The 24,562-nt window shown below is 46.7% G+C and overlaps 1 protein-coding gene and 1 long non-coding RNA gene across 6 annotated transcripts in view; one reads left to right on the forward strand and one right to left on the reverse strand.

Annotated features, from left to right (window-relative positions):
- LOC147025782 (ATP-binding cassette sub-family C member 9-like) overlaps positions 1–11,885 on the forward strand; it is a 175,192-nt gene extending 163,307 nt beyond the window's left edge. For all 5 annotated transcript variants that reach the window (XM_085880567.1, XM_085880568.1, XM_085880569.1 and 2 more), the window contains 3 exons: positions 1,032–1,165; positions 7,379–7,441; positions 7,630–11,885. In XM_085880567.1, the coding sequence (XP_085736693.1) occupies positions 1,032–1,165; positions 7,379–7,441; positions 7,630–7,764 (332 nt within the window). In that variant the 3' untranslated portion in view covers positions 7,765–11,885. The remainder of the gene's footprint in view (positions 1–1,031; positions 1,166–7,378; positions 7,442–7,629) is intronic.
- Positions 11,886–14,235: 2,350 nt separating this feature from the next.
- Positions 14,236–17,560, reverse strand: LOC147025783 (uncharacterized). Its single transcript, XR_015057890.1, has 3 exons — positions 17,233–17,560; positions 14,622–14,714; positions 14,236–14,437 (listed from the first exon to the last, which is right to left on the reverse strand). It is a non-coding gene; the product is annotated as an uncharacterized LOC147025783 (long non-coding RNA).
- Positions 17,561–24,562: the final 7,002 nt, after the last annotated feature.

Here is a 24,562-nt window from a genome sequence, read left to right on the forward strand (position 1 = left end):
TAAGAATCCCTCGATTTGGGTAAGACCTGGGTCCACAGGGTAAACCGGGACTCCCCCAAGTCGAATGAGGCCCCACACGTCTCTCTCTAGTCGACATGGGATTTGGGAGTTATGGACCTAAAAACACGCTGCGTTCAATGTATGTATTACGTATGCAGTTGACCTTTTTTTTCCCAGGGCCACCGTCGGTATCAATTGAATTCTTGTCTAAATAACCTGAACATAAAATAATAAATGTTCGCACCGTTTCGCACCATAAACTCCCTCACTCTATTCAATCCCATTCTTCCCTCCAGGCCTTCAAAAGAGCTGTTCACCACCACCTCTTATCATCCCCCATCCAAATCCTCAATCTTTTCTACCCCTGATAATCCAGCCAAACCCACCTCCTTCAAATTTCCTGCTTTCCTTCCTGAAAGTCCCTGTAATGTCCATCTTGTATTCCCCATGTTCCCCACCTCATCCCTCTCCCTTCCACAGATCTCCTAATGTCTCTGTTCCCCACTGTTTTGTCCTTCCCTTTCCCGCCCCTCTTGTCTCATGCTCCCCTCGCTGTGAGTTGTGTGTTAGCTCTCATACGAGCCTCGACAGGGTATACAAAAACAAAAAAAATGTGAATGAAGCCCGACACAGCCTTGATCCCTCAGTACCCAGAGTTCTTGAACTTTGTCAGCAAAGCCTTTCCCAGACCATTATTCCACCTATAGTGGCCTAATCTGCCATCACAATATACCTGGGTCCAATGATTTATGAGATTTCACCACTTACAAATCCTCTGATTTGTTGCAACAGTGTGAAATGGGATTTTGTTTTGGATCACACATCTTTCCTCCATGAGTGTAGAGTCCAGTGACAACAGTCACAACTCTACCTTGGGGGTACCCAATGACCAAATCTCATAGTATGCAACATGTGGCTGTTTGTTTACGTGAATATTTTGTGATTTTTATCTGCGTTTGAATATTTCCATAATCTACCTGACTGTTGCACACCTTCCCAGCTGCTGTGTTCCTAACAACACTTGTCTGCAGATGCCATTGTTAAGGAAAATGGAGAGAACTTCAGCGTGGGACAAAGGCAGCTATTTTGTCTTGCACGTGCGTTCGTACGAAAAAGCAGCATTTTCATCATGGACGAAGCAACCGCGTCTATTGACATGGCTACGGTGAGCAAGGCATTTTCCAGAGATCTTTCCTTGCTATTGATTTATCATATGCACATGTTTGGTTAATTATTATCGATTCGGGATTTGGGGAGACTGGGAGGGGTTAAGGGAAGAGGAGGGGGAGATGGTCCAGGAAATACATAGTAAATAAGAACAGAGTTCAATTTGTTCGACCACTTTATTAGCGTGGAACGACAATAATCAAACAAGTATTGAACAGGTTGAAACACCCACAACATCCCTGGCTCCGGGTCAGGCTGCGCATGCGCACTGGCACAGGGGACCGTCGATATGTGGAATTACCGTAAAGTACAATGTTCTCTATCTCCCTCCGAGTCTTTATTATGTTAATAGATAAAGGCTGAGAAAATATTAAGTTTAATGAATGAACAAAAGTTTATATCGCCCATCGTGTGACTATTCCATGGAGTAGTCCTTGTGCCAGGCAGGCACGCTGGTCGCTCTGGTGGATCGGCGTTGACCTATCGCTGGTGCTGGTGGTGTCACATCGGGCCCCAGTGGGGATGGGGCTCTCGGGGTTTCAGGGGCCGATGGTGGCGTCTGAAGGATCGCGCGCCTCGGTGTGCCTCGTCCTGGTGCTGCTGGCGTGTCTAAAACGGGTGTCGTCTTGCGCCGGGGTGTGCATACTGACGTCAGTGCCGGCGTGGGCCCCGTTGGCGTCGCAGATGTCACGGGTTCGCTGTCGAGGTCAGGCAGTTGCGGTGTTACAACGGGTGCAGGTACAGTGATGCGGGTTGCTAGATCATCATAGATAGACCGGGGTGGCAGCTGGTCATTGCGAACTGGGCTAAACTTGCGCAGGAATTTCCTGTTCCAGTGTGACTCTGCCGAGCCATCGATCTTGATCACGTATTGGTCGTGTTGGCGTACCTCCGCGATACTGCCTGTCTTGTCCCATTTTTTGGGTGGAATCCTGTCTGGTTCTGTACGCGGACTTGGTCCCCCTACAGCAAGTGGCGGAAGGCGTTTGGTGTGTTCTGCCCAGGTGTCGGCTGTGCGGATATGACGTTTGCGGAGGGCCTCCTCCCTCGCTTTCAGGGTCTCATGCCAAGTGTCGTGCGGTCTGTACTTCCCGGGGATAATTGGGATGAAATCGCGTATCGGGCGGCCGAAGACACACATTGCGGGGGAGATCTTCGTGTCAGGGTCAGGCGTGTTACGATATTGTAGTATCGCTCTCTGCACAGCGTCAGTGTCAAGTTCTCCCTGCGGGCTGGTGTTGTCCGTGATAAGTCGTTTCATTGTCTTAACTCCAATCTCCGCGCGACAGTTGCTGTGAGGGAAGGCCACCGATGACAAGCGGTGGTGTACGCCCCATCTGTGCAGGAATGACCTGGTCTCGGTGGAGGTGAACTCCGGTCCCCCATCCGACGCGAGCTCTTCTGGTGTCCCGTACATCACGAAGGCGCGACGTAAGTGGTTTATGAGTCCGGCGGCGCCACCCGTCGACTTTGAGATGATCGGCCAGTTCGAGTATCTGTCCACTGTCACAAGGTAGTGTGCACCCCTGTGTGCAAAGAAGTCTGAGCACACTGCCTGAAAGGGGTAAACGACCGGAATAGGTGGAGTTGGTGGCGCTCCAGGCTGTGATGGTGCCATCCGGTGGCAGTGTTCGCAGTTTTTCCGAGTGGCGCTGATGTCGGCCGACATGCCTGGCCAGAATACAGAGGATTCTGCGCGGGCGGTCATCATTGATACGCCCTGGTGGGCAGCGTGGAGGGGGGTCAGCACATCGCCGCGGAGTGAGGGTGGTATGACTACTCGGTCCTTGTATAGGATCACTCCATCTGTCGATGTAATGTTCTCGCGGTACTGGTGATAGTCGCGAATTGTCTCTGGCATCTCGATTTTTGAGTCGGGGATGCCGTTCATTGTCATTCCCTCCAATATGTGCATATCGCCATCGCTGCTAGTGGCTTCCCTGACGCGATCCCATGTTACTGATCGCAATGATTCGAGGCCCGCGGCACACCATGCCAGGTTGTCCTCGACGTCGTCGTCATACTCCGGCTCAGTTTGGCGTAGGAGGGACAGGACGTCGGTGTGCGTGCTTGGTTGGAGGTGGGTCGCTATGGTGGCATTGTCATCTGGAAGGTTCATGAGTGGAGGTCGCGTGGTGCCAACTGGCCTGCGCGACATGGCATCTGCCGCCTTGTTCTTCATGCCCGGGATATGTATGATGCGGAAGCGATAACGCAGGGTCTTCTCCTTGAGGTTCCTGAGGCGGGGGTTGGGTATGTCGTCAAGTGCTCTGTCCGAAAGGAGTTTCAGCAGTGGTTTGTGCTCTACCGCAACGATCAGGTTCTCGCAGCCCAGTACGAAGTAGCGCGCTTTGTCCAAGGCGTCCGCGACTGCGAGAGCCTCGCCCTCTATGGGCGCGTATCTGGATTCTGCCGCGTGTGTAAATCTGCTGCCGACCAGGGTTATTTTCCATCCATCAGTGCAGCAGAATGGTCTAACTGGCACGCATCGGCAGTGCTTTTGAAGCAACCAGAATCCGATTCCCTCCTTCGACCAGTCCGTGGCGATGCATGTTGGCTTAGTTTTTGTCAAATATGCGGACACCGTGTTCGATTTCTTGTACGATCACGTCTTTCGACTCGCGGAATATGTCCTCTAACTCCATGGACCACTGGAAGCGTTCTCCACTTTTCAGGAGCTTCCGGAATGGCTGCATTCGTTCGGCCATACTAAAGGCGTATGCCACCTGGTTGACAAGCCCAAACCACGATCTGACGTCGGTGATGTTACGCGGTTGTGGGAAATCGTGGATTGCTTCCAGGTAGCGGCTGCACGGTCGCACGTCGGTCATGGTGATGGTAAAGCCCGCGAAGTCCACCGTGGGTGCGCTGAAGACAAACTTCTCCGGGTTGAGGATGATTCCATTCCGGCCGCATATATCCAGCCATTGGACCGCCTGGAAGTAGCTCCCCTCAATCGTGTCTGACCATAGGAGCGTGTCATCTACGCACTTGGTCTTGTTACCAATGTCCGCGACGATCTCATCGTATCGTCGTGAGTAACGTCCCCGATGCCATATACCCTTGTGGGGCAGATAGGTACCGGTAGCGCCCCCATGGAGTGATGAAGGTCGTCTTGTGGCGGTCGTCCTCGTGTAGGCGGACGCTATGGTAACCGTTCCATGCGTCGAATACTGTCTTGCGCTTCCCGTTAGGTACGCGTCTCGCCTGGTGGAACGGGGGATTGGGTGTGGTGGGTCTCGCGGAACGCATGCTTGTTCAAGGCCTGAAAGTCGACGGTGCGTCGCGGCTTGCCATTCTTTTTCGCGCAAATTACCATGCGGTGACACCATGTCACCGGCGTGCCGGCAGTACTTCCTCCAACACGCCGAGCCGAACGTCCTGGTCGAGGCCTGCTTTTACCTCATCTTGCCAATGTATGGCCACGGAGATGGGAGTGTGATGGGCAACCGGTGTCGCGTTCTCACTGAGCATAAGACGTAGTGGCGGGCCGGTCATTCTCGGTAGTGGCTGGTGTGGGCACGTGTTGAATGTGCTCTGAGCATACATACTGAGTAAATGTGACTGTAGTGCCTCTCTGTTGGCCTCGGTCGCTGGCATGGGGAGTGCGGTCGGCAGTGGCGGCTCCGCGCGTCGCGGGCAGTCGCACAATTCCGAGGTTGTCAGATTCACCTCTCCGAGTGTCGGGAATCTGTCCGAGATCATTCCCAGGTCCATGCAGGCCGCGCGGGAGAGGAAGATGCGGTCTGAAGAGTCCGTCACATACGCGATTTGGCGCGTCTCCAATCTCCAGCGTCATCACTGTTACCGGCGAATCTGACTACCACGGCTCCGAGGATACGAATTCCTCTGTTGTTTGCGGCCTTCATGGTCATGGATACAGGTATGAGGTCCTCGGTACTCAGCCCCATTTGTTGGACGACTTTAATGCCGATCAGGCAGCTCTGGCACCCGTGTCTGCCATAGCGGGTAGGGTTACCGCGGGTGTGTTTCAGGACGTTAAAACCCAGCGCTTTGTAATCCTCGCGCTTGTTGGTGAGAGTGAGGTTGACGTATGGCTGCGGGTCGGATATGCGTTTCATCCACTTATCGCACATAGCATGGTACAGGTGGTGAGCGAGGGGAAGCACGCGCATTTCGTCCCCTGTGCTGGCCATGGTGACCGTGCATAGCTCGACGAAGGCTGCCGTCTGCTCGTCGTACATCCCGTCGGTCTCCTTAGATGGGGGTCTTGCCGATCGGCCGCCCAGGCACGCCTTGTCGAGGTGATTCTGGCGGTCACACTTCCAGCACTTTTTACCGTACCCGGGGCACTCGGCGCGTCTGGCGCGCCATTGAGGCGTTTTGCCGTGGCCCACCTCGCCGCAGTAGATGCATACTCCTTCGGGCTTGGCCTTCCGTTTTTCCGGCCTGGCTCCTACTCTGGCGCGGACGTCCTGTCGCTTTCCCCGCCGATACGAACTACTGATCGCGTCCGTGCTCTGAGTGTCCAAGCAGGCGCGATGCCGAGCGTTTTCCAGACTCTTTGGCCTCGATATACTCTATCATGTCCTTTAATGGCATGTCCTGGTTCTTCTCACCGAGTAGGTCAAGTTGTATTGCTTGGTCCGCGATGCCACGGGCAACCACGTTGCGCAATATCTCTTCGGTGAAGTCGTTGACCTGATCGCACCCCGCCTTGGTGCACTTCATTTCATACTTGCACGTGTCCGCCTGCCCCTTGATGCGGGCGTGGAACGACCGGACGGGCTCCTCGTGTCCCTGCCGCATGTTAGACAGGGCCACTCGAGCTACCATCGTGTTCTCCGTCCGGACGGCGAGCGCTTTCATGGCGGCGAGGACGTCTTCTTCATCGCTGCCCACGAGGCTCCGACCCGCAGCGCGAGTGAGGTCCTTTCTCAGCTCCTCCTCACAGCACTCCAGTAGCTGCGCGACTATGTCGGGTCCGACAAGCTTAGTACCTGTTTTGTATTCGCCCCAGCGGGTTATGAAGTACGACCAGGCCTCGCCCGTTCCGGCCAGTGCTATGGAGGGACGCTTGAGTTTCTCCATCTTGGCATTCGAGCTCGCCGCCCTGGGGGCGGCGACGTGCACAGTGGCGTGTATACTCAACATGGCGGCCACCACTGCCGCCTCTGCATGTGTAGCCATATAGTCACAACCCTCGATCGGGCACTCGGCTTCCACCGGCGCCATAGGAACAGTTATTCTGGAGTAAACGTTCTATTTTCGGTGATGCACACGTGTGTACAGTGTCCTGGGGGCGAAGATTGGGTACAGTACCCGAGAAATCCAAACTCACTGTCGACGTTCTCGTGGTCCGTTTTCACCCAGTCGCGTCCTCCTCAGCACCGACGATCTTTACTCGACTGCATCAAGTTGTTTGATTATAAATAAGAACAGAGTTCAATTTGTTCGACCACTTCATTAGCGTGGAACGACAATAATCAAACAAGTATTGAACAGGTTGAAACACCCACAACATCCCTGGCTCCGGGTCAGGCTGCGCATGTGCACTGGCACAGGGGACCGTCGATATGTGGAATTACCGTAAAGTACAATGTTCTCTACATAGCAGTCATAAACAGGAATCTTCCGAAAGACTATAGCCAATATACAGTATGTTGGTAGTTAAAGTTTGTTCAGTTAAGGTCTTAGTCGCATGATTAAACGAGAACGGCACGTGGTAGAGCACATATCTCCTCCAGGCCGGACAGTTTACGTTTTGTATCCCACTGATGGGCCGGATTTGCGTCCGGAGTTTAACCAAAATCTCATCGGCTTGTTCTTATCACCAACCAAACTCATCCACCAAGTTTTGTCATAATCCATCGACAACCTTTTGAAATATCATGCTGTACGTATATTGTTTTTGGTTCCATTTCTCAATGGCAAAGAATCACTTAAAAGAAAAAAAAAGTTTTTATAATTCTCATATCCAGAACTGGATCTTCACCAAAATCGAATGAATTCGTCCTTGTCACACACCCAAACTGTTCACAAAGTTTCGTCCAAATCTGTCATTAACCTTTTGAGATATCCTGCTCACAGACAAACAGGGGTTTTGGTTACAGAATTACAAACCTAACTTCCATCCACCTTCAGTGGCAGAGGTAATAATTTGTCTTTCCTTGCGTCTATCGATGCTCAACATAAGAATGTCCTCAACATTAGCTTGTGTGTTCCATACATTCTTGTGTCCGTCGTGCAGGAGAACATCCTACAGAAAGTGGTGATGACTGCATTTGCAAACCGCACAGTCGTTATTATCGCGGTGAGTCAACCTGCTATGCATAATCAATAGTGGTATTAAGCATTTGGTCCTAACCACACACATATACAGTGAGTGCACCGGTATAAAGTGTAATCCATGAGTCTCGCATCTTGGACGACATTTTCGAAACTTGTATTGTACCATTATTGGCAACAAATTGGTATTGAGCGGGTTGCATGTTCTTTCAGCATCGTGTGCACACAATCCTTACAGCGGATCTGGTGATGGTCCTCCGACGTGGAAGCATCATGGAGTTTGATCGGCCAGACGCACTTCTGAAAAGTGACACCATGTTTGCCTCCTTTGTTCGTGCTGACAAATAACATTATGGTGGCACGGCTGTTGAGCAGCATACAGAACAGAGACGGAACGTTTTTACAGAGTCGTGGTAGAATGGCTCCGGTAGAAGGTCTTCAATGAAACTTCGACCCAAAATCGTTTTGCCATATTGTGGGATTGCAAGAGTATCAGGACATTTAGGAATATTTTAAAACGACACGGATTTCAGTCTAAAGAACTGTCACCTTCCTCAAGCGTTTCTTCTTTGGACATCAAGTTGGTTATTTCAACTACTTCTGAACGTAATTTCTTTAGGTGATTACAAATAGGACATTAAATAAAATAAATTGCTGAAGACGATGGGGTTTAGACAGAGATGCGCCTTGAGACCATGCACTACCACATACTGTAGGTTTACTGTAATGCAGACTCGTTTTGAGTATTGTTGAGGAAGTTTCATTTTATTTTATAATAATATTTCATGTTGCATTATTTTAGACCGTCATGCTGATATTTATCACATATTTTTAACAGACGACATTATAACCATGTCAGATACTCACGTGCACCAAACGTTGGGGTATGGAATTGTTTAAAATTTTTAAAAAAAATCAATGAAAAGGCTTCACACTAACACGACTCATTCATATACGATATATATATATATATATATATATATATATATATATATATATATATATATATATATATATATATATATATATAACAGATGGACAAGTTTTTGTGGTTTATACAAATAAAATTTTGCCCAAAGTAATGAGCGGAACAGCCTGTATGGATATGTTTCCATGTCTGACAGCATGAGGTGCTCTTTTTTTGTCAACTTTTCGTCAAACTTTTGCTCTCAGATGCAGAAGGTGCCAGATACATTCGAGTTGGTGGCAGCACCTGTCACTTGCAGCGGAAGGCGTCATGATAACTAACTCGTAACTAAATCTTGGTCTAATATGCAATTGCTGAAGAAGATTGATTAATTTGAGGTATTTGTTAAGAGTTGAAGCCGATTCCCAATTTGAGATCTCCGTTACTTGTGTGACATGTTTGTGGTTTTCATGTCACAAAAAACCTGTCACGACTTCCTGTCGTCCTCGTTTTCTTGAGACACGCGTGTGATGAGTGATTATCTGGCAAAAACCGGGTTCGAACTTGCCTTTGGGACCTAATTTAATTCAACTTTGAAAACGTTCTCGCCGTGACTGAACTTGCTCAGTGTTAACACTACTCTTACTTAAAGTAACGTCAAAAGCTTAACGGTTTAGTCCATTTGAATAAATACTGAAGGATTTGACGACATGTTAATCCATAGCGAGTCACAGAGAACCAATAAGTTTGGCGGCGTATAAATTAGAAATGACCCTCCTCGGTTGAGTTGAAATGATGGTATCAGGTCGGGCTGCAGTAAGTGAAGGCCAGCACACTGAATGAAGTCACAAGTAATATGTAACGGGAAGAAAGTAATGATGGAGTTGAACAAATAATTACATGAGTACCTGTATATCATTGCCAGCTCAACAACTTCGACTGCGAAGAACACAGATGAGGATTTTAAGCACAAACCTGAAGTTGTTTTTGTAGAACCTATCTTAGACCAAACTGCCTTTGTTTAATAATATATCACATGGTTGTAAACGTAGGGAAAGTGTACAGAAAAAAAGGTGTATAATAATTAGGGATCAGGTGTTCAGAATGTCCTGTTTATATACAATCGGATGTTATCCTTCCCCAGATATAACCGGTGTTGAGTGTCCTCTCCGACGCTGTACCTTGGTTGCTATGTGGTGTAGATTTAGCAATAATAATGTTCGTTCTTTGTATTGTCGCAGTTTCAAAAGTCATGTCAGCTCCAATGCCTTCAAAGCTGCAGATAATGGAACTAAAGTGTAGTTGCCAATGTTAAACAGGGTCACATCAGAGAAAAGGTGTACATGTACAGACATGTGGATTGGAGATGAATAGCCACACATCCTCGGTCACTCCTGCAGCTCGTCCCCCACTGTTACCTGTCATGGATCTTTCTCCACATCATGGATTCTCCCACTCATTGCCCTTCTCGCATCATAAAATGAACCGTGCCGGGCCAAATCCCGCTGGGTGCAGTCGATCGCTTCTGTTGCTTTTGTGCCTCCCTTCAAATGGTACTGCTGCCGTTTTTTAATCCCCTCCATCTTTGTTCCTGTGTCTCCATCTCCTGAAGTACACAGCAGGACCCAGCTGGGCATGGCCTGGTTCCATTGTCATGTGGAAATGATCTCCCCACACTGTTGGTGAATATGAAAGCACACCAGCACTATAAGATGTTTGCAACTATTGTCACGTTTTTTTGCCCTTTGTAATAAATGTCTTTTTTCCCCCTTTTTATCTATGTATTCTTCAAATGAATTCCATTCCTTTTAACTTGTCAAAGCAGCAGTGGTCCTGTAAAGGTATACTGATAGAGGTAGTGGCAGCAGAAACAGTAGAGATATTTAAACAGGAAGCAGATAGGTGCCTACAAACATTGTGGATAGATTGCAGGACTTGTAGGTATCTTGAGTGTGAACAGGTGATCGTCTAGACTAGACGTGTCCTGGTTATCATGTCTGTGAGAGGGTCTTATCAAAAGGTGAATGTGCTCCCAGTGTTTGTTCATTCTTGATCCATAGACCTCTTCGCCTACTTCCTCCGTCCACCCTCGAGACTCCAACCCTCCAAAAAACAACAAAAACAACACCCTGCTTATGTCCCTGTACTCGCCCCACTGTTCTTCACACTGCTCTCCCCACCCGGCCACTCCATTGATTCTGAGTCGACAAACTAATCGATTGGATCAATGTGTAGTTTGTAGGGTCTCTTGGCACCTGCTGCTGCACCACCACTACAATAGTCATGTGACTGTTTTACCGTATTTACCTACCAATCACCGTTTTCCTTTCACGGTGCTTTTTCCACTCTTTGACCTGGTTTCTGAAGGTGAAAATGCGTTTTATTTTAGTTCTCAGCCGATCTTTATCGAGAGAGAATGATATCACTTGGAACAACGGAAAGGACAGTGCAAAGAGGGCGGAAGGACTCGTGGTCTTGCGGGGAGCTCATTTCTAGTTCCCGCCAATTGTGGAATTGTACCCAGCGAAGTATAACTTTTCCCGGGATGCTCTTATGCGACCTGGTTGTGAATTCTACTTTTTCACTTGAATTTCTTTTTACCAGTGCTTGTGCTCACCAGAAGCGTTCTCCTTTTATTCATGGCCATTCCACGTTTTCCCTGAGAGCTTTGGATTTTTTTTGCGAGTTATTTCGTTTTCTCCATACTCCTCGCTGTTTGTTTCATGTCGTGATTCCCGAGTGGTGAGGGTTTTATTATGAACTTGAAGTGGAATTTTCACGAATAAATGGTTTTTGCCCTGCGCGTGCGAAGCGAAAGGTGTGGTAAGCATTTGGTTCACTATCTGTCTGTCTGTCGACCGATGTCAGTCCATGATCGAGGAACATCTTGATTTCAATTGAATTTTATGTTGTTGCAGACCCGGCCTCACGGGGGAACCATGAGAGAGGGGCTGTCACGACTTCCTCTCCGGACTCACCGGGAATCGCAGGCCGTCGCACATAAATACCTTTGTTCCGCAGTTGGTCGCTAATCAACTGCGAACGCCAATAACTTGACCACGTGACTTAGGGTCCTCTGTCTAACAACCGTTTACCTAAGGACATGTGACCTCTTTATTGGGCGATCGCGCCCTCGGTACGTACTTGCGTTATTTACATTACCTACCAGATCAGGTGCAGCCGAGCAAAGCTGCCAAGTACCTACCGGCGATTTAACACATTATTGGGGAATATCGTCCCGGCTAAGCGAGGGTGTGGGCCATGCTGGACCAATGGAGGAAAAGACAAAAACGAGCTGGGAACATTTCTAACAATTTTTTTAAACAAGGTGTGAGGAAAGTTGTGTGGCATGGTAAATGGATTTATTGCAAATGTACAGCAGGGAGAGCAAGGAATTTGTGGGATGCGGCAAAAGGCAAACAATAATACAAAAGAAGACACAGTACAGAGTTATCCCGAAAGTTCTTATGCAGTCTTAACTTATGGTACAACAGGTGCCATCACACACACACACACACACACACACACACACACACACACACACACACACACACACAAGAACTACTGAGGGTGTCTCATGTACGTGTTTGAGAAGTGGAAATGTAATGCGACATGGGGCACAATGTAGTGTAAGAGGAAGAATGTGAGGTGCAGCTCAGTTTGGTTCACTCTGAAAAGAACAGTTGCCTGCGTTGATTGCTCTTTTTCATCCACAGTCGATGAGAGAGAGAGAGAGAGAGAGAGAGAGAGAGAGAGAGAGAGAGAGAGAGAGAGAGAGAGAGAGAGAGAGAGAGAGAGAGAGAGAGAGAGAGAGAGAGAGAGAGAGAGAGAAATATGCGTGAGAGAAAAGATCCTCTTGTATATCGTAAGAGTCTGTACGTGTAAGTGTCGTAACCTAATGAGTGACATTGAAATGGGGCAGTCCTGGCTCGCAGCAGCAATGCATGGCCCCACACCTGGTCATGCTGACTTGGCACTTGTCCTTGTGCCACCTGTCTCCCCGGCAAGGTCCGATGTCTGGCGATATTTGCTCCTGCGATGCTCCTGGCAAGAGTCTGCAGAATAAGCCTCATACAATCTTTGTATAAGCCCTGGACGAGGGGAGGAGCCAACCATCGGATAAAAAGGAGTTCCAACAAAATTGAGCTCCCCTATTGATCCATAGCGGTCGTAGCCACGTCCCGGAGGCGAAAAATGGCTCGGTCGTCGGCCAACACGGGCACACACAACAGCTCCCGACCTTTACATGACATGGGGCCGTGGTTTTTGGAGGTACTCTCTTGACCCAAACATGCACTGACCTTCATTCAAACGTGGGATTTTAAAGAAATTCCTGCACCCACCCGTATGTCCTTAAAGAAGCTCCAGCGCACATTCGCGCTTTCAGTTATGCCCTGAAATAACCTGACCTACATCTCTGCGTCTTTTGAGGCTGTGGTAAATGTTCAATGAGTATGTGGCAGTTGAGGCAGTTTTCGAGTAGCAGGAGCACGTTGTGGTGTTTGTAATGGAGTAGCAGTACATTGTGGCATTGTGGGGTGAGGCATTGTGCGGTGTAGGAAATTCCTTGAAATGAGATTGTGAGTGATGGTCGAGTTTGTAATCGAAAAGGTAAGTGTGGGTTGTTGCAGGGATTTGTAGAGGTCATATGAAGTGGTTGTGGTGAGCGTGGTATAGTTTGGTGAGCGGAATGAAAGTCTGAGGTGAAATGGCAGTTGAGAATTGGCACGCAGTTTTGAGTGGAAAATTGGCACGCAAATGCATACGCACCCCTCACTGTGTGGCTCACTTGGATTCTATTGGTTTGCGTGCATGCATGCTTGCATGTTTCAGGTGAGAGTGGTGTAGCAAAGGAGTGGAAGAACTGCAAGGGGTGAAGATCAAGAGGTACAAGTAGTCTAACTGAAGGAGTCCCACACAACGCATCTTTCCCCTTTACTCACTGGACATATGGAAAGGACAAAGTTATACACATGCTATTGAAATAACTGCCTTGTGCTTGCTGTATGTTGTGCTTGCTATTGGGATCGCTGGAGGCATGTGGTTTTACAGAACCACAACAATATTTTTAATGTGAATCAGAACATGAATCCGCAGTTTAGTTTTACTAAACTTTGGCAAATTGTACGGAATCTTGACCCGATTGTGCATGTGCAGAGAGGAGTGAGATAATATTTTTACTCTGTCTGCCTGTCTTGCAGTCAAACACAATTGAAAATCATTCCAAACAGGAAACCTACTGTTTATAAGGACGTTATAAAGGACACAAACAACAGGTACGAAGAACTCATTTAATGTGGCAGATAATGTGGTTTATAAGATGCTGTGGAAATGGTGGTAAAACTTATGGGAATTTTGTTTTTTCTACAACCTTTAAAACATTTCTTGTCTATCATTTTAAATTATATTCTTCAACGCTGTAGAACACAAATGGCCTTTTAGCGTTTTCAAAACCCTTCCGTTTCGTGGTATTTTTGGACAAAATATTATGCCATTTTACACCATCTCGACCAATCGAATTTTCCGCTCGCTCTCTCGGTGTTCGGGAATATCGAGATTCAAAGTGGTGGCTCGTCGCAAATATAGATCGTGCTCGGAAACGCAAAGCAAGAGTTTAAAAGACCCTTCCCACGTCCTTTTTTCTTCTTCTTCTCAACACTGCATGGGGTAAGGCATTCCATAAACTCTCAAGTTCCAACTGTTCTTCGATCCATGCGATGAATGGTGAGTAGGAATTGTATTTATCATGTTTGCAATTTCTTCAAGTTGGAGTGTCGGCGTGATGGGCCGGATGGCTTCCTGGGTGTCCAGTCCCTTGCATATCATTGTCATACATGCACAGAAGAAGAAGGGGGTTGATTTTTACAAAACAAATTCACACACAATTAGTCTTTAATATCAAACAGTCGTTGGATGGGTATTTCAAAGGCTCTGCAGACATTCCCGGCGCACGTGCCACATCAGAGGAAATTACCGTGGGATGTGCGTCATCACGAGTGTGACGTTGGTTCTGTTTATGGAATGTGGAGTCAAAGCAGTGTCAGCTCGACTTTTCATTGCCATGAAGTTTTCTTTTCCCTCTCTGTGAAGTTCCAGGAGTAAAACGTTGTCAAACTAAACAGGATGAAGTAAATTGATCATTTCTAAAGTTCAAATGATGGGTGCAGAAAGTAATTGGAACATTTGAGGAGTCGATCAAAGCACCAAACTTGTATGACATCAATCTTTATCAACTCTTCAAAATAAACCCACAAGTCCATTATTATACTTCTGCAAGCTGTCCAGCCCTAAAACATACCGGAGAACATAGGTGGGAAACGTCATCTCAACCAGGTGCCTCGATCACATGTGGTCCTCAAACATCCTCCAGGAACACCTCCATCAGTTACACCTGTAAAATAAAATAAATTCTATTGGAATAGTCAATAAATCAACTCGTTTTCAGTTGGTAAAGAAAAGGGCAAGTAATTAATCATGGACGTGAAGTATTGACCATCAATGCAGCTCCTGAGAGGAATTTGTTGGGCTGTGGTTAGAGTCAGGGTCTAGTGCCATGGTAACCACCTCTTCAACTGGTCTTTGTAATAAATTGATTCCTGACCGGACAAACTGTTATCCTATCCTGGGTGTTCACACGCAGGTCGATCAGTCAGTGTTCTGTCCTTTGGAGGGATGTTCAGCCGGCGTGTCCTGTCTGCGAGCATTCACTGATATACGTGAAACATCCCACGGTGTCCTTCGTGAAGAGTCGATCATCGTTGTGTCCGCCAACCTGGCCAAATCGAATGTCCTGCTCTATTTGTTTCGTGGTTCCATTTAACTGCTGTACAGCTCTAAAGTAATGTAGTGTCGCCATCTCGTGTCAAGCAAGACTGAGACGAGGACACGACAATCTGAAAGTGTCACCAGCAAGTGATGCATGTAACCATGCCCACAGTATGCTGTTTCGTCTGTGTTGTAAACTTTAAAGGTCTTTGCTGAGGTTCTGTTTGCTCAGGTAGACTGTGGCCTGTGGGTCTGCTTCCCTGCTCCAGTCTCAAAATCCTTGTCTCGGTCGAGGGAGGAATTGGCCACTTTGACTTATTTTAGGACCTTTCATGATCTATTACCACTGCAACAACCCCAGGAGGATCTGTGAAAGGGGAAGGAGGCACTGCATCTTGGAGGACGCCATCCTTTGGACGTTGGTGTAAAACCTGGTTCTCAGCTTCGGAAGAGTTCTGAAGATAGAAACATCTGTATTGTGATGGATGAGTTCATGCTCACTGGGTCATGTAGGAGTGTTCTCATGGGGAATAGCAAAGGCATGATGGGCCAAACGGCCTTTACTGTCTACCAGTGTCCCAACAACCTTGTGATTGGGACACCATCGTCTCTGAATATTTGTTGTGAAACCGAAGGGAGTCGCATGTGCTCTAATTTGGGGGAGGGAATGGAGGGGTGAAGGGGGGAGGGGGGTTGGTGGGGGTTAAAGGAGAGAAGGCACAGTGCCCGGGAATCCTGCCAATTTGCATCGGAATGAATTGACACAGTGGGGTTTTCCACAGCTGCTTCATTCTCTTTCCAAAAGCACTCACTATGTTGTGTTTTATATCATAACAATATCTTGAGTGTTATGTGTTGCAAGAAGCAGCTTGGAATGAACGTTGGGCAGGTTTCAAGAGCCATCTATGTAGTACGTACGCGCTATCAGCCAAGTTGGAGAAAGAGAGGAATTTGTTCAGGGTGTCGACAACAACTCACTGACTTCATGAGAGACACCTGGGGATCCTAAACATCAACCAACAACCACGGCTGGCAGATGAGTCCTCGCGCTTCACGTCCATCCGAGGGACGGTTCACATTTATGTATCACCATGTGTGCAAAAACACCAAGGTGAGAGTGTATAGCTGGGAAAGTGATTCAAACCGTGGCTAGACAACCAAAAGGCGATTGCGCACTCCTCCAGAATCTGAGCTATCTTTCTAATATATATATATATATATATATATATATATATATATATATATATATATATATATATATATATATATATATATATATATATATATTGTTACAGTCGTGGGATTTCAAGATCATCATACCTCCAGGTGGGTAGGGCACAAGAAGGTCCCTGTATCTACCCGAGTTAATTTGGGTGTGAATCGATGTTTCAAACCGAGCGAGAAGCGGCAGGCGATTTGCTTTTCATAAGCACTGGAATGTCTTATTCTTCTTTCGGCTAGCTCCCGTTAGGGGTCGCCACAGCGGATCAACCAACGTTTTGTTGTCCGCATAATGATTTGGCATAGGTTTTTTACGCCGGATGCCCTTCCTGACGCAACCCTGGTCGCCTCTTACGACACACAGGGATATGGTACACCTATTCTAACCGGGGCATACACCGGGCTCAGTACAACTGGTACTCATTTCGCCGAGCTCGGAAGGATGGCAGGCTTTGTCAACCCCCTGGTGTTTTCGACTTGGTATATATATATATATATATATATATATATATATATATATATATATATATATATATATATATATATATATATATATATATATATATATATATATATATATATATATATATATATATATATATATAAAAAAAATTCAGTGTCCCAACGGGGCTTGAACTCAGGACCTTTTGGGTCCCAAGCCACTGCCCTAACCACTGCGCCAACACCAGGCTTTCATAAGCACTGGAATGTGTGGTCCCAAATTTCCAGAAAAGGCGTTAATCCCCAATTCTCTCTGCGCTATGGAGTTCCCCACCGACGACCCCACAAGTTCTCATTTAACAAGGGATTGATTTCACCAAATGGGGTGGGGAACAAGAAGACATGGCTGCACATGTGGCGATACAAAATGGTGACAGATGAATGATAAATTACCCACACGGTCTCGGGACCAGATAACTTACTCATGCACTCGAGGGTAACACAGTGACAGATAGACATGACCGAGAGAAGAAACTGCTCCATGTGGCAATGATAAGCACACAGTGGTAGGGATTCGATCGGCGGTCTTGTGTGGGCTCGTCCTCACGCATTATTCCAGCGTATTAGCACCACCAACCACTTTCTCAGCGCACAATAACAGTTCACGATCAGGGGAGAAGACAGCACAGTGAACCAGGAAGAAAGAACCGACATCATACTCCTACTCTCGATTTGCATCACTTCCTGCCTCCTGCTCTCGATTTGCATCACTTCCTGCCCCCTGCTCTCGATTTGCATCACTTCCTTCCTCCTGCTCTCGATTTGCATCACTTCCTGCCTCCTGCTCTCAATTTACATCACTTCCTGCCTCCTGCTCTCGATTTACATCACTTCCTGCCTCTGCAACACTTCCTGTCCCATGCTCTTGATTTACATCACTTCCTGCCTCTGCAACACTTCCTGCCCCATGCTCTTGATTTACATCACTTCCTGCCTCCTGCTCTCGATTTGCATCACTTCCTGCCTCCTGCTCTCGATTTACATCACTTCCTGCCTCTGCAACACTTCCTGCCCCATGCTCTTGATTTACATCACTTCCTGCCTCTGCAACACTTCCTGCTCCATTCTCTTGATTTACATCGCTTCCTGCCTCCTGCTCTCGATTTGCATCACTTCCTGCCTCCGACTCTCGATTTCCATCACGTCCTGCCTCCTGCTCTCAATTTGCATCACTACCTGCCTCCTACTCTCAATTTACATCACTTCCTGCCTCCTGCTCTGATTGACATCACTTCCTGCCTCCTGCTGTCGATTTACATCACTTCCTGCTTCCTGCTCTCGATTTACATCACTTCCTGCCTCCTGCTCTCGATTTACATCACTTCCTGCCTCCTGCTCTCGATTTACATCACTTCCTGCCTCATGCTCTCGATTTACATCACTTCCTGCCTCATGCTCTCGATTTACATTACTTCCTGCCTCATGCTCTCGATTTACATCACTTCCTGCCTCATGCTCTCGATTTACATCACTTCCTGCCTCCTGCTCTCGATTTACATCACTTCCTGCTTCCTGCTCTCGATTTACATCACTTCCTGCCTCCTGCTCTCGATTTACATCACTTCCTGCCTCCTGCTCTCGATTTACATCACTTCTTGCCTCCTGCTCTCGATTTACATCACTTCCTGCCTCCTGCTCTGATTTACATCACTTCTTGCCTCCTGCTCTCAATTTACATCACTTCCTGCCTCCTGCTCTCGATTTACATCACTTCCTGCCTCCTGCTCTGATTTACATCACTTCTTGCCATCTGCTTTCGATTAACATTCGTGGCCAGCAGTGGGCTCCAACTCACGAAATGCATAAAATACATATCCAAAGAGCAGAATACATACATGCAGCCAATTGTTTTGCAAGTGAGAGGGGGGTTGTGCCCATGACCTGATCCTGAGTAACTCCAGCACGTTTACAAAATCTGATGGAGATTGGCCCAGCGTTTTATTTATGTATTTATTTATTGTATTATTTTCAAACCGACACAAACATGCTGTTATGGTTTTGGAAACTTACCCCAGGGGATGAGCATACATCAACACGTAGGAGACCTGAGGATCAGTTATTTCAATAGTCTTTGTGTGGAGTCCTTGGAACCTTGCCAAGGGGTTGTTTGGTGTGTATGCGTTGGCTCGTTTGTATTCCTTGGTGTGGTCTTACACCCCCACCCTGTTACTTTCAATCTCTCCTCCTTTATACCATCGGTTCTTTGTCCCCTCTGCTTCCTCAATCCACCAACAATCCCCTTCACCAAACATCCTTTTGACAATCCCTCCTTCACCCCCTCGGTCTTACCTTCAACCCCACGGCTATTCGGTCATCCCTCGGTCCAACAGAATCCCTCTCCGTTTTCGCTCCCTTTTTACATGCATGTTCATGACACAACGTACAATGCTTGGTGTTCGTGGCCTGTGGGATGGCGCTTCTCACATGTGAAACAGTAAGTGCACTCGTACAGTGCAAAGGATGTTTTGCGTGCACGGGGAGAGGCTGAGGGCTCCCATCATGGCCTTGGGTGCGTGAGTAAGATTGAATAAGAATGAATCTGTGTATGGTTAAATCTGCTCTTGTGCGCCTTTTGCTTTCTTGGCTGTAAATACTTGCTTTTAAATCATGGCTTCTGTGTATAAGTAAATAATTGTTTGTTGTTATTTCCAATCTGTCTCGGTTGTCTTCCTTTATTGGTCCGACACAGTGTACAAGCATAGTTAGATGGGAAGTTTTACCCTACCTGCTTTGTCTTATTAGCCGACATGTACTTGGCAGCTCCGCCCAGCTGCATCTGATATGGTAAGTTAAACCAAGTGTGCATCGAGGACAAGAAACTCACTTAGTGGGGTCATTCCACCGGACACGGAAACAAAGTAGTGTAACCCTGCCAGGCTTGGTATCAGCGTTCATGTTTGCTGAGCAACCCACTGGCGCACAGAGTTATGTATACCCAGCGGCCTCAGGACCGGGTATTAGTGAGGAACTCGAACCCCCTGATCCATAACAATACATACAGAAAATTTCCTTGTGGGAGAGGGGGGGGTGGCTTAAAACCTTTCCCAGATTCTTAAGTTCGGGCCTTGAGGCTTAAAACCTTTCCCAGATTCTGAAGTTCGGGCCTTGAGGTTTTGGTTCAGCCATAAAAGAATAACGTACAGACGCGTAAAGGCCCTGTCACACCTTGACGTTTTAGCAAGCGTATGCCGACGTATGAAAAATTTGTCTAAAACGCTGGCGTACATCGAATACGTTATGGGTAAGTTTGGTATACGTTAAGAGCACGCTGAAGCACGCTGGTATATGTCGTAGTACGCTGAGCTCGTGAACAAATTTTAAGCGTTCTCAAAATTTTTCGACGTATGCCAGCGTATGACTCGCACGTTCCGCATACACTGGCCATAAATTGTAGGCACGTTATGCGATCGTTGACACACGTCGACACGCGTTACTTGTAAGTTACTCATAAGTCGAAACACGTCGGGTAATGTCTAGCGTACCCGAAACTTATTTCTAACCTATGAGTAACGTGCTTTGAACCTATGTGTAACGTATCTCCAACGCATATTGACGTATGTAGATGTATTTGATTGACGTCTTCCGGACGACCACAGAACTTACTGAACGTGTTTCTAACTTACAGCTACCGTATAATGGCGTATTGGCAGCGTTTAGGGGAATTGGTATATAAAAATGGGCTTCACAGGAGGAACCCGTCAGTGTTTCAGACTCCATGGTGAGTAGATGTCCATGTCAGTAGTATCAGTATTAGTAGTAGGTGAGCGTGTCAGTAGTAGAGTCGTAGGTCCATGTCAGTAGTCGTAGGTGAGTGTGATGGGGAGGGTGTGGGTGTGATGGATCCTCTTTGCGTCCGTGTCCACGGCCACGGCCAGGAGACTTCTTGGCAGCATTCTTCGAAGTTTTCTTCGGCACGACGATGATGTTGACACTTCCATGTCTGGTGCGGTTATGATTTGAATCGTCGAGCGGCAGCCTTTTAATAGGCTACGCCACGTGGTCGTCGGCGATACGCTGCCGCGCTATGCATACGTTAGACTATCGTTGGGCATATGTTGTGAACGCCGACAACACAAGAAGCATTCGTTGGTATAAGTTATCTATAAGTTATCGAAACGTTCTGTGTACCTTTCTAATACGTTATGCATATGTCCAACTCGTTATGAATACGCCCAAAACTGAAAAAAAACATCAATAGTTCAGCATACGCCAGCGTTTTACATACATTTTGATACGTTGCCATACGCTGGCTAAAATGTCAAGGTGTGACAGGGCCCTAAACAAACACACCAACGGCTAAAAATATTTATGGCATTTGCCTTGTGCTTTTTGTTTTGCCGGAAGTTTAAAAGTGGGCAAATCAAGAGGATGTGGGCGGGGAATGTAAATGTTGGTGGAGCTTCTCTTCTGTTATCGCCAAGTGACGTCATTAAGAACCGCTGTAATTATTGTGTTGGCTGTTTATTCATTTTCCACACCGTTTATAATCCCATCGGCTTTTTATTTAATTTATTGCTATCTTTTCAGGGAAACATTTTCGACAAGCTGTCGTCCTTTTTTTTTATCCTTCTCACCTTAAGTGCTCTTGTGGGTGTGTTCAGCTACCAAGCAGTTGGATAGCTAGCGTTTTCCAAGCCAGCCGTTCCTTAACGGTTTTGAAAGGAGTGCTTGCTTGAGTGCTTAAGCCACATAGCAAGCGGTCCACAACAACCGAAGTAATTGAACACACCCCACGAGGTCCTCATCTCAAAGGTCAAGGAGCGATGGGCAGAATTGAATATGCAGTGGCAGAAAGAGATGGAGTAAAATAGGCCAGAAAGAGGAGACCCACTAACAAAGGGTATGCCAGCCAATCATGGCCAAATATTGTGCGACATTCATGAAACAAGGCCAGCTCCACTTGCTGGCCTTCTTTGGGCCCCAAACATGCATGAAACTGAGTGGGAAGATTGTTTTGCGAAACATTTGCTCCTTTGGCCTTTTTTAATTTCTACATGATTCCGCCAAGAAGGTGTTTTTTTTGCAACACGGTTTGGTTATTAACACGCACATATATATATATATATATATATATATATATATATATATATATATATATATATATATATATATATATATATATATATATATATATATATATATATATATATATATATATATATATATATATATATATATATATATATATATATATATATATATATATATATGTATATATATATATGTATATATATATATATATGTATATGTATATATATATATATATATATATATATATATATATATATATATATATATATATATATATATATATATATATATATATATATATATATATATATATATATATATATATATATATATATATATATATATATATATATATATATATATATATATATATATATATATATATATATATATATATATATATATGTAGATACAGCTCTGGAAAAAATATGAGACCACTCCAAAATAAATTTAAATCAGCATCTCTACATGTATGGCAGCCATTCCATTCCAGTGTGTGTTGAATTCCAACACAGGCACACCTCATTCTACTTAGTGAGGTACTGATTAGGTGATCACCTGAACTGAATCTTATTTAACAAGGAAAAGTATTGTGACGTTCACGGGACTTGAACAGTCCCGCCAACGTAGAATGAGCCGAAACAATGGAGGCGGTTTATTTATTTATAACCCAAAGATGGCGGTTTTAATCGCTCTACCGCAAACGGGACGAGGAAGGTGGAACGAGTCGCTTTTCACCGAGTTGATAACGTTTATTTCTCTGACCAGAAATAACAAGACTCGGCCAGAAGAGGGATCCGGGGTGATTTGACGGGATGGTGGTGTTGGTTCGGGCGTGGGGAAAACACAAACAATTCCAATGGATGTACAAATCTCAAACCCTCTAAGGCGCCAGGTACACACACACACACACACACACACACACACACACACACACACACACACACACACACACACACACACACACACACACACACACACACACACAAAACGTAGCTGGTCCTGGTGGTCAGGCTGGCCCGTGGTGTAAACGCAACAGTCCCTGGATTGGCGTCGGACGAGCTGGCGTTGCGCTCGTCAGGGGCAGGAGACACCGTGGTGCTGTCGACCTCCTGGTGTCGGCCCAAGACCGCTCACAGCCGCCAGGGAGCCAGTTCTGGCGCCAAGTTGCGAGCAGGAGAGGGAGGCAGGTCCGCCCGCCGTTCGACCCCGTACTCCGAGCCAGCAGAACCCCAGAGCCAACCGAGGTGAGGCACGAAGCACAGCATGGCCACGAGACACGATGAGACCAGGATCGAATCGGCGCACCAAAACAGCACGCTCCCAGCCCAACAGCCTCCACCAAAACGGTTTTTCTTTACCGATCTTCTTCCTCCCCCCGTTTTCCCAAATAGAACCTTTTTATCCTCGAGTGCTCGTCACTTCCAATCGAGCCGTTTTATTGGCCCTCCGCCGTCGCCTTCCGCCAATCGTGATCACGGGGCGGAGCCATCCGCAGCACTGTCCTGTGACGTCACGGCAAGCCTCCAGGGAATACTAAAAGGGGTTTACGCAGACACACTTACCCTAACCCGTATCCCTATCTAATTACGTGACAATTATCATTTCCCCCTTGAAGAAATGGACATTTACTAGACAACTTATCACCACTGAATTGCTACTTATTACATTGAGATCCTGGTAAACTCGAACAGCATGGCATACCTAATTAAACATCCTAATTACCCTTTGAATGCATACCCCCCTCAACGTAACAGTATGAAAACCACTGCTGTGGTCATCACTATCCTCTTGTAATAGGACCAGCTGGATGGCAAAAACAGTGCTAGTAGTACCTCAAAAGTAATTGGAATCAAAAAAATAACTATTGACCATGCCAAAAGAGTTGAAAATAAAAGTTTTGAGTGAGGAAAAGAAGGGTTCAATTCTGGCTTTTCTGGCAGAGGGATAGAGTGGGTGTCACGTTGCTTCCATCCTTAAAATTTCAAAGACGGTGGTTCATAAGAACAAGGTCAAGCAGCAGACATTGGGGACAACAAAGCTACAGACTGGCAGAGGGTGAAAACGACTTTCCACTGACCGGGATGACCGCCAACTCATTCGAATGTCACTCAACAACCGTAGGATGACATCAAGTGACCTACAAAAAGAATGGAAAACGGCAGCTGGGGTGAGGTGCACGGTGAGGACGATTCGAAACAGGCTCCTAGGGGCAGGGCTGAAGTCGTGCAAAGCTAGAAAAAAGCCCTTCATCAATGAGAAGCAAAGAAGAGCCAGGCTGAGGTTTGCAAAAGACCAGAAGGATTGGACCGTAGAGGACTGGAGTAAGGTCATCTTCTCTGATGAGTCCAATTTTCAGCTTTGCCCAACACCTGGTCGTCTCATGGTTAGACGGAGACCCGGAGAGGCCTAGAAGCCACAGTGTCTCACACCCACTGTGAAATTTGGTGGAGGATCGGTGATGATCTGGGGGTGCTTCAGCAAGGCTGGAATCGGGCAGATTTGTCTTTGTGAACGACTCATGAATCAAGCCATGTACAAGGTTGTCCTGGAAGAACACTTGCTTCCTTCTGCTCTGACAATGTTCCCCAACTCTGAGGATTGGTTTTTCCAGCAGGACAATGCTCCATGCCACACAGCCAGGTCAATGAAGGTGTGGATGGAGGACCATCAGATCAAGACCCTGTCATGGCCAGCCCAATCTCCAGACCTGAACCCCAT

Source organism: Eptatretus burgeri, chromosome 5, assembly GCF_056783735.1.
Source record: "Eptatretus burgeri isolate ZD-2024b chromosome 5, Ebu_testis_v1, whole genome shotgun sequence".
Lineage (NCBI taxonomy): Eukaryota > Metazoa > Chordata > Myxini > Myxiniformes > Myxinidae > Eptatretus > Eptatretus burgeri.